Source organism: Egretta garzetta, unplaced genomic scaffold, assembly GCF_000687185.1.
Source record: "Egretta garzetta isolate BGI_Z169 unplaced genomic scaffold, ASM68718v1 scaffold536, whole genome shotgun sequence".
Taxonomy (NCBI): Eukaryota; Metazoa; Chordata; class Aves; order Pelecaniformes; family Ardeidae; genus Egretta; species Egretta garzetta.
The window spans coordinates 1,481,618-1,492,040 of NW_009260068.1; the positions used below are offsets into that span (position 1 = coordinate 1,481,618).

The 10,423-nt window shown below is 50.8% G+C and overlaps 2 protein-coding genes across 2 annotated transcripts in view; both read right to left on the bottom strand.

Moving 5' to 3' along the window:
- Positions 1-36: 36 nt before the first annotated feature.
- On the bottom strand, positions 37-10,403 carry PPA1 (inorganic pyrophosphatase 1). The gene is made up of 10 exons (XM_035896670.1): positions 10,345-10,403; positions 7,509-7,562; positions 6,937-7,056; positions 4,734-4,820; positions 4,296-4,422; positions 3,662-3,789; positions 2,042-2,127; positions 1,735-1,804; positions 655-694; positions 37-353 (listed from the first exon to the last, which is right to left on the bottom strand). Exons 2-10 carry the CDS (start codon positions 7,548-7,550, stop codon positions 322-324), a joined length of 732 nt encoding a protein of 243 aa, XP_035752563.1. The 5' UTR covers positions 7,551-7,562; positions 10,345-10,403; the 3' UTR covers positions 37-321.
- NPFFR1 (neuropeptide FF receptor 1) overlaps positions 9,995-10,423 on the bottom strand; it is a 3,315-nt gene continuing 2,886 nt past the window's right edge. The window contains exon 4 of the mRNA XM_035896679.1: positions 9,995-10,115. Within this exon, the coding sequence (XP_035752572.1) occupies positions 9,995-10,115 (121 nt within the window). The remainder of the gene's footprint in view (positions 10,116-10,423) is intronic.

Below are 10,423 nucleotides of genomic sequence, written 5' to 3' on the forward strand. Positions count from 1 at the left end.
GAAGGAGAAGCAGCGCCCCCCGGCAGCGTGTCAGTAGTTTTTATTATCCATAGCATCCGTACACGTACCAGGTGAGCGACCGCCCTGCACGCCCCGCGCTGCCCCACCACGCGCGCGAGCAGGGCCTGGGCATTTTATAAATTACACCCCCCAGGCTGCACGGGGCCTCGCTGCAGCAGAGACGTCAGGGCTAGGTGGGCGATGGTGACGGGGAAAGGCGCGGGCAAGGCCGCCTCGTTGACACTGCGCTATTTTTTCTGGTCTATTCCCGCACGCGGCGACTCCTGGGTGGGAAGGACGGAGAGGTTTTCCTCAGGCCTTTTAGTTCTTCTGGTAGTAGAACCACTTGTCAACTGTGTGGGGCAGAAAAAGAACAAGTAAAGATGGCAGCTGAGCTGTTGTTTTCTTACAGAGTCGCAGCCCGAGGTGTCAAAAGGCACACTCGCCAGGTGACAGAGCTCCCATCAGCAGGTTCGGCGGCAACTCGCCCCCCCCTTTACCCGCCTCACGTCCCCAGGCAAGCGAGGCAACAACAGCAGTGACCCAGGAATTAAACCCCAAGTCACCGAGAGCTGGGTGCGGCTCTGGCAAGAGCCTCATTTTCCTATCGCTAATAGGGGACATCAGGACAGAGACGCGGGGTGCAAGACTGACCTTCGGGTGGGATGGGGTTGGCAGCTCTACACGGCGGTGCCTGCAAGGAGAAACGTGTTAGCAGACGGCAAGCGCTGAGGGAGGCTGCCCCGATGCCTGAAGCCCGCTAGACACCGCTGCGAGCCGCGCGTGTCTTGACCGAGCACGGTTTAAGCTCTAAGCAGCGTGAATGGGTCAGCTGCGAGGGAATAAATGAGGCCACGTCACCCCCACTGCCTCCTCATCCTGGACACGTCCTGCATGCCGGAGGGGCTCTGCTCCAGGCACAGGCTGCTCCCCAGGGCGAGGGGTTACCCCACCGGCGCTCACCCAGTTTCAGCCAGCCGGCTTTTTTGAAAACCCCACTGTGATGGTGGGACAGAAGTACAAAGGACTCCCAAAAACTTCTCCAAAGAGCTCTCACCCGACATTTGGCAGCCAAAGGCCCCCAGCTGGCGACGCAACTTGCATGAGGGTTATGCTTTTAAAAACTTGTAAAGTAATTTGGATACCACCAGAGGATACAAGCCCTCATAAAACCAAGATGATGACGATGACGGGTGGCCATGGAGAGGCTCTGGTTACCAGTCACATTCCCACACGCTGAGGCAAGCATTTGCGTTTGGATTTTCCTGCCCCATTCCTCCAACCCCTTTCAAGTTGCCAACGACGGTTCTGCGCAAGCCCAGGGAGAGGCAGTTTAGTCCGGAAACCGTCGGGGTACGACACCGGGAGCTTCGAGCTTCCCGTTGCAAAGGATGCAAGGCGCTCAGACATCAGACTCTTCTCAAGGGGCGACCTGCGCTGTGAAGCTCTTGGAAGGCCAAATACTTGCTACGGTTCCAAAGTTGAGCCCTTCACGCAAACTCTGTTTTGGATGCCCTCTCCCAAATGACTAAGGGCAAGGAAAAGACTCTGGAGGAACGCCTGGCTTGCCCCACATCCACCCCGTTTAACCAGAAACAGGCGCTGTGTTCAGTCATCCAAAAAATTCCGAGCGTACGATGCGCTATTTGCACAGCCAGGACAGTTTACACAAATCGTTATCGTTTCACCTGACGTTGGGGGTAGAGCATTCAGGTTTTTTAGTTTTGTACCTACCGCATCCACCGTAGCTTTTGCACACTCCTGGCTACAGCAGAAAGGGCTTTCAGACACCGTCAGATTTGTGCTAGAAGAGAAAGGTCGCTTGTGAGAACGTGAAAGCCAAGTCTCCCCCCTCCGCCCCCCCCTCAGGAGTATTAAATAATGGAATATTAAGAATCATCGTGATAGTTGCCAAGCAGAAGGGGACGGCCTGCGGAGACAGCCGGCAGCTGACAGAAAGCACGGCACCATGCAGGAAAGGAGGTTTCGGGGTTATGTTTTGGGGAAAGGAAGGCGCACAGTACCATGGGTATTAACCTACCAGTTGATCTCCCCGCCGTCGGTTTTCTTTGCTATTAAAGCTTTCCAGTGTTCGTGAGTGCTTTTGATGACGCTCAGCGCAAAATCCTGAAGTTGGAGATGAGAACAAACATCACGTGTAAGCGCTAGGCCATTTTCTCCAGACTATCTGTTACGCGGAACGAGAGGCTGGTATTTATAAGCCGATTTTAGATCGTTTCTGACTCTGGAAGGGACTCAAAGAGACCTCCCTCCATTACTGCGCCTTTCAGGAACGACAGCAGCAACCTCCCAGAGCACAACAACTGGACAAATGGTGATTTTATAACAGCAATTGTTTTACTTTCGAGATGGGAGGATACGCCAAGGTCACCTCGCGAGCTTGAAGCCAAAAGAAACTGAACACTGACATTTGAGTCTGGGGCCAGCGCTTTATTATAAAAGCACCTCCGCCCCGCTGCTCTTCCCGCTCAGTTTGTCTTTGGCAGCGACTAGCTGATCCCAACCTATCCGCAAGCTTTCTTCCACTCCAGGCAAATTGTTCAACTGCTGTGCAGATCAACGGGAAGACACACGCACCTCATCTAGCCACGCAATTATTTAAAACCGAAGCTGCTTCCAAGTGTTATCACAGCTTTTTTTCCTCAAAACCAGTATTACGTGGTCAAGCATTAACTTGTCAGCTGGAGAAGGAAGCGCGCACAATTCTTTGCCAGTGTGAACACCAGCAATAAATATCCTGGTTTGATACCACACAGAGCCAAGTAAAACATGGCAGGAATCTGTGTGAGGTTCTTTGTCCCTGCTTTCCGTCTCGATTCCGGTTTCACCCATCCTGAGGGGGCAGCAAGATGTCCCAGCCCACCCAACCTAGTGCCAAGGTACAGCTGAGGGGGACAAGTCTACTGCCACACGACTTCCATTTTTCCCCCCCGCTTTTACCCTTTCCTTTCCTTCCTTTCCCACTCCAGGGTTGCCGGGCCCTCCCCTTCCCTGCACCGCCTGCGGAGCGCTGGGAGCAGAGTCACTCCCTAACCCGCTCCCAGCACACCAGGACTGGCCAGAGGGAGGGCGCAGAAGCGGGATTTCTCCCGTTCAGGAGCAGTAAGTGATCCGACCCAACCCAGAGAAGAGGCAGAGCGATGACGCTGCCAAGGCAGAGCTTTACTCAAAGGGCATGAGGGAACACTTTACGCCTGAAGGAAGAAGCGTTTTAACTCCTGCGTAGTCAACTTGCAGCAGGCTGCAGCGGAACAAAGCCAGTGAGCAAGGGAGGCAAAAAGGGCGATGTCAAGCAGCCTTCGCCCCAGAGCAGGAGCAGAGAAACCTGGCGTGTTCCACCCCAGTTCTGACATGGAGGCTCCCAGCCCTGAAATGATCCCAGATGAACAGCATCTCGAAGAAAAACTGATACTACCCAACAGCAGCCGGGCAATAGCCCCACACTTTGTCTCCTAGCATTCCTGTCTGGGAACGAACAGAACGGTAGGCTGGAAAAACAGCAGGAAGAATGGCATCAGCTATCAGCAGCCCCGTAGAAGCCCACTCTCTCGGTGACTACTCACTCGCGTCCCCACCCACCGTGTGCTCAGGTTCTGGACAGCATGCCTTTGCTCACAGTAATGAAGGCAGGCGATCCTACCTTGTCTTTGAATTCGCCATTAAAAGCAAACTGGTTTTCCGGCTTTCCGTCGGGTACTTTGTATCTTCTGAACCAGTCCACTGTAGCTTCTAAGTATCCAGGTTTCATCCTTCTGACGTCATTGATGTCTAGCCGAGGAGGGAAGGTTTGTTAGCCTGATGTGGTAACAGGAGTGACTTAGCCACTGCCCTGCTCTTCTGAGCTGCCCCTTTCAGCCCCTCCCTCCAGCAGCCTTAGCAACATTTCAGGCAGGTTACAGTAACGACACAGAGTGGGTGTCTGCACAGGGAAGCCAGCGTTTCACCTCCACAGCATATCCTGATGGCCAGGAGGCACGGACACGTTTAAACAGCTTTGATTAGAGTCTTACTGGACAATCCCTTTCCTTCCACTCAAGAGGACAGGCCACCCTCTTCTTCGAGACGCCAGGCTGTGCAGAGGACTGACAGTTTGGAATAAACCAGCAGTAAAACGTTTTGCTGTAGGACTGGCAACATCCTATTCTGCTCTCCTTCCAGTATCACATCTGATGAACACCGTGGCACAGAAGGAGCAAGGTCCTGACCTGACCTGAAAGGCTCTCAAGGGAGAAGGAGAAGCAACCCTCGGCCTGCTCCTCCCTGCTGTTTCTTACCATTATAGTTGTCTGCTTCAGGGTCTTCAACGTTGATAGCGATTATCTTCCAGTCCGTCTCTCCCTCATCGATCAGTGCCAGCGTGCCCAGCACCTTCACCTTGATGACTTCTCCTCGAGAGCAGACCTGCAGGGACAAAGACCTCGTCGCCTGTCTGTCTGCATCCAAGGAATGCGCAACAGGAGACCGCGCAAGCTGTGAGAGCTCAGCAAGCAGTCAGGTACCACGAAATCTGCTATCACTTATCAGGGGTTCGGGAGCCCTGGCTCACAAGGCTCGTGCTGCAAGATCTCATCAACGATCTCCAGAGGCAAGGGAGGGGAACATCACATTCTGAAGGTAGAGGAGGCAGGAACTGAATAATGTCTCTGGATCATTGACTTCAGAGACATTAATTACAGGTTTCAAAAGACAGTTACCCCTTAAAAATGCATTACCTTGCTTCCGATTTCACACACATCGATTGGATCGTTATCTCCACAGCAGCCAGTATTCTCATCTTTGTGACCCGGGTCTTCCCAAGTCTGGAAAAAAAAAAAAAAACCCCAACCAAAAAAAACCACAGAGGAATGAGAACTCTCGTGTTTCAATAGGAACCAAAAAGCAGGTCCATTTCAGGCATGCAGTTGCCTCTAAGACACAGATGATGGCCCACTTCACACTTGCTTTCAAGTCTAGCGGTTGGCCTACTGTTTCACTTGCGCCTGCAGAGGCAGTCTGAATCCAAGTTAAAAGGTGTCTTATCTTGCCAAGAGTAAGCTGCTCCCTCCCACTGACAAACCTTTTTCCAACTCCTTTCCAGACTTCCTCCCCCGTTACGCAGCTGCATAAAGGTGAAGCTCACATCTACGAAGAACACTCATCGATTTGGCTGCCTGCCTGGTCCTCTCCCTATTCCTTTCTTAACAGAAGTTTCCTGAACTCCAGATAGCAGTCCAACAGAGATGGAAAACAGACAGGGTGTATCGTTTCCTTTTAATTAAACAATTTAAAGACACCTTTGTTACACTAGAGCGGTGACAAGAACTTGGAGTCCCATACCCTGTGCTACCCAGAGTCCTAATGCAATCCCTGCTTAGAGACATGGTTTAGTGGTGGGAAGGCAGGGTGACGTTAGCGGTTGGACTTGATGATCTTAAAGGCCTTTTCCAATCTAAATGATTCTGTGATTGCATCTCACCTGAAGCAGTGAGCATAAGTCGAACAAGAGGACTGCAGAAGGTGTTTGAGGCCGTGCCTCTGAAAATAACAGCTGCTTAAAACACGCTTCTGATCAGGAGTGAAAAGGACACTGCGCCCACTTGCATCAGAAGGAGCATCTACCTCTAGGGTGGTTGAGACAGAAGAAGAAGGAATGCTCTTCCCAAATCTCTGTGTGCCAGGACACAGCCAATACAGTTGAGACCTCGTGATGCATTCAGAGCATTTGGGAAGATGTACTGAAACCCGGGTGGTGCTGAAGGACCCTTCGCAATTGCAATCGCACTTCTCTGCAAGGAAGTGTTAAGTTCAGTTCCTCCCCCTTGATGCATAAACATCTTTGATCCACTAACACGTGACTGAGCGAAGGCTTCAGAAGCCGTAATTCTGTACAAAGAAACTGGCTCCAGAATCCATCCGAGTAGAAAACACTTTGACTTCGAAACACCGTCTTAAGCCACTTGGAGAACACGCTCGATGTGCACTGCTATCAAGACTGGAATTACAAAATCCATCAGCATGTTTCCCTGTGAACCGTCGCTGCCAATTTACTTCTCTAAAGGAAACTCGGACCTTAGAGAACATCAGAGGCAAACAGCCTTGCTCAAAGGTCCTCTTTACCTAGCAGTCACCAGCCAGCTGAGAGCACATATCCAGGTGTCACCATCTGTCTGTCCATGCCCCCTTGCCAGCTGCTTCAGAGAAAGCGCATCTGCGCAGCTGCAGACATCCACCTCCTGCAGTCTCCGGACTTCTGAGTGCCTCTCTGCCACTCACATCCAACACCAAGAACAGGGCACCTACCACCATCCAACAGCTCGATACGTTAGTCTAGCTGCGTGTGTTAGACCCTGAGCAATTAAGAGGGGCAGAAACAGGAAAGACAGAGTCTTCAGATCTACTCAGATTTTCACTGTCCACACATCCCAAGTCTGAAACAATCAGCTAATTCACTGCAAGAAGAATAGCCTATAAAGATTTGGCCTAAGGGCCGTACACCGAGATCCTGTACCATCAGCTTAAAACTTCAGCTCTTTACGCTTCAGCAGGCAGGAACCGCAGGCATTGCGCTGCCAGATGCCCAGTTCCTGCTGTAGTGACAGCTTCCTTTGCCCAAACACAAGGACCTGCCAGCTACTGTCCAACCAAACTGCCGAGCAGCCAAGGAGAGGAGTGACACAGCAGGGACCTCACTAGCAGCAGCTGCTCAGCCTCAGACAGCTTGGCTATGGCATTAGCTACAAGCCTGCCTCTCGAGATTTCTACTTAAAAGTACCCCTGCTTTCTTGACAGGTTCTCTTCATTAGCACGATCTACAAACGCTGTTCCAGATCGGGCTCAGACGACCTTTTGGCTCATTAATACAGCAGCAGAGACACACGGAGGCATCCTCCCACCTCCCCCCCAGAAAGGATGGGCCACTGAGAGACGTTACTGTACCTGTGGGATAGCACCGTAATTCCAGATATAACCCTTATGGGGAAACACGTTAGCTACATAGCGCAGTTTTCCTTTCTTCACATCTTGCTTAATTGGGTTTAAGGGATCCTTTGTTGCAATCTGAAAGAAAAGTTACATCAATCTCTCTACTTTGCTCTCTAAGAAAAACCAAGTGGTTTTTTTTAACGAAGCTGGCTGCTGACTGGCGAGCCAAGAGGCCAGGACCTGACCCTGGAGTCAAGAGCAGATATCAGATGACTCCATTTCCTATTGCATTGCCATCTCCCGGGATATAGTTTTCAGTAGACTTACAAACGGGGTTGAGAGCTGTAAGATGCTGCTTTAATCAGAAGCCGCAGAAGAATACCAAGTTATTCCAACTTCTGCAAGTCCCAGCCTCCATACTAGACCTCTAGCATAAAGCAAGTATTTACAGGAGAAGTGAGAAACCGCTGCGCCTCAGGAGGTGGACTTGAGAAGGAGAGAATCAGCAAAGCCAAAGATTAATAGACGTGTCAGCTCAAGCACTTAAGCTAGGAACTGTAATATAGTTACCTCTGTAATATAGTTACCTCCATTTTAGCATTTGTCCATCGAGGTACTTCCACAACCATGTTGAACACATTCTGAAGAAAACAAAATATCGGTGAATGGGGAGGAATCTCAAGACCACACTTTAAACTATGGTACACAAATACGTAAGTAAGCCTGAAAACCAGCCAGTTCACACGAAAACCACAACTTTTTTTTCTGGTGCCGGTTTCAATACAGTTGACAGAAGTCCCATAGTTCGGTCAGTCACAAGTCATCACTCAAAGCTGAATCCCATGAAAGACAGCAGCAAAAGCCAGACCAAGGTTACCCATGCATGCTCCATCAGTTGCCCCGCACGAACATCTCCATCACATTCCCAGGTTACGGAACAGGAGGTTTAAGTGAATCAAAGGCAGCTGCATACAAACCATCCCGGGCATAACAAAGCGAGGTTTTAGGCATATTTATTAAATACAAAGGACCTAATGCTACAGCAAGAGCCACCTTGGCAATTTAGAAGAGAGAAGGCTTACAGGAGTAAGCCTAAGCCATCTATCTGGTAACGCACTATCCTGAATGACAGAGAACGTCACTCCCAAATACTCTAGCCTGTCTTGAAGTAGAGAGAGATGCCCGAGCTTCCCCCCTTCCAAGCCACCAGACCTGGTTAGCAGCACGGTGCAAGGACAGAGGTGTGGGGGAGAAACGCGGAACATCTCACAGCATCTAGTTTACGGGTGATGCTTGAAAACATCTCCTGTTGACTCCAGCTGGGCTGAGAGGACTCTTGAGAGTTCAACGTCAAGAGCCTCCTCTTCAAGAAAACAAGCTTCTCCACGCTTGAACCTTAACATTTGCCGTTTGAAGAGATTATGGCTTTTAACAAAAAGTCAGACCTTGCTCCCTAGCATCGACAAGGCTTCTAATCTCCACGCTAAGCAGCATTAGCGCTGCAAAATCCCTCGCACCTGTATTGCACCATTAGACTGATATTGTGCAACGAGTGCTATTATATCATTGACTTTGCCCACGCCCTTCCCTAACAGAAGTCTATCGCATCCCCTTAATCTCAAGGGGTGTTACCGCTCATTCGGAATTTAAAAGTAAAAAGGTCTACACTCTTTTTATTTGGGAGTAACTCGAGGAAAGGAAGGAAGCAATTGGAACTGGCTAGGCAGGGTGCTTACAGCTTTGCAGGCAAGGGAAGATGACTTGGGGGTGCATCTTTGCTAGGCTCGCAGTTTCCCCCCAGTCCAACTGACAGGATTTGCCTTGGTCTAAGACACCCAGTGAGTAGCCCCAAGGTCACTCCTTCGCAATGCCAAGACACGCAGGTACAGATAAGGTCAGCACATCCCAGCCCTAGACTGAAAAAAACCACTCTGCAATCCTCTCAGTGTCTTAGAAGATACGATAGGATAAAGATCAAGGAGCCCAGACAGGGTAAGACAACCTTTTTTTCTCTCCAAGCTGGGCTCCCTCCCATAGCTGGCAATGAACCTGCTAAGCAACGGGTAAAATCCCTGCAGAGAGGCACCCCAGCAACAGAAGGAGGTCTAATGTGATCAGCACTCTTGTGTAACTTGCGGGACTACGACCTTCAGTGATCCTTGCTTCTCTTAATGACTTGGCACGGAGATGCCGGCAAGCCACGCTAAGCGCCCAAAGGCATGCCACCAGTCATCCAGTTTCCCTTGTTAATCATTACCAGTCTGCGGAAACCCTCCTCACCCTTCTACTTGCTCCCCTGCTTGGCGAGCGTCTGCAAAGCATAGTATTATCTGGGTTTTCCTTGTCCCAGTTACCTTTCAGACACCTGCTTTTGAAAACTGCTTTCCCAGTGGGCCACAGAAACAGCTTTGCTGCTGTCCCTGATGATCACAATCCGTCTTTTCCCTCCGAGCAGGCAAAAGCCACCTCAGACTTCCCAGAGCATATTCTGACAACACCCCAAAGCTAAATCAGCTACTTTTGAGAGGTTCAACTCTCAGTTCTGCATATTCTTTTCCTTTCCCGTAACCACTCTCTACTTCCAAATTACACCCCTCTCTATCACGAGCATTAGAACGGTTCATCCACTACGTCCCTCACGCTGCACAGCTTTTTAGTACCTGCTAAAGAAATGAGCTACAAAGGTAAGGAACCCAAGTCAGAGAAGCCCCAGTTACCACTGAAAAAGCATTCAGCAAAAACTGAAGCACAGCCATTTCAGTTTCCTAGAGCTGGGGCACTTTAGACTGATTCAGAACAGCCTCATGGGACTGACTGCTGGCTGGCGGAAGGATGTAGAAGGCCTGCATCACTGCACGTTCCCCAGCTGAGTTTTTTATGAGGCGAGAGGTCCCTGGGAGCTCCTACAGCAAGAATTTTAACAACCTCACCTCCTGTTCAGCAGCTGATTATACGTCAGGCATAAAGCAGCCTTAACTGCAGTCAAAACCCAAGGCTGAGATACCACGCAGCATGAGCATGCGCCTCCACAGGAGCGGGTGTAGGTATTTACTGAATGGAAAATGGGTTTCTTTTAAACCAAAACGCTTTCGTGCGACCCCACGGCCGCGTTCAAGACCACCACTCCTATCTCGGGCACAAATATGAGAATGAGATCATCCGTTCTCTTCTCCTGCTGTCGCCCTACCGGAGACCTGTGAGAAAAGGGTTCTTTGGAAGATCTGGAGATGCTTCCCTTCAGGCGGGTCCTGCTGGGAAGCTGTGTAAGGAACTGGGAGCCTCCCTCGGGGATTTCAGGCCCGCAGAACCGAGGAGCACTGACAAAATACTCACCCCCGGGGCTCAGAGCACCCGCGGTTGCTCTTCTTACCGGGCCCCAACCACCCACCCGGCCTGGTGCTCGTTGCTCTGGGGCCCTCTTACCTTGCCGGCGTCGGCGTAGATGGGGATATCGTGGAAAGGGGAGATGTAGCGCCCGGCAGCGTCCTCTGGAAGGTGAGGA

Excerpts from the sequence above, each read along its gene's own strand:
- PPA1 (XM_035896670.1), bottom strand. The coding sequence starts at position 7,550 with ATGGTTGTGGAAGTACCTCGATGGACAAATGCTAAAATGGAG. Across the intron at positions 7,057-7,508 it reads GGACAAATGCTAAAATGGAG|ATTGCAACAAAGGATCCCTT; the intron begins GTAACTATATTA and ends CTTTTCTTTCAG. Across the intron at positions 2,128-3,661 it reads ATGGCGAATTCAAAGACAAG|GATTTTGCGCTGAGCGTCAT; the intron begins GTAGGATCGCCT and ends CTCCAACTTCAG.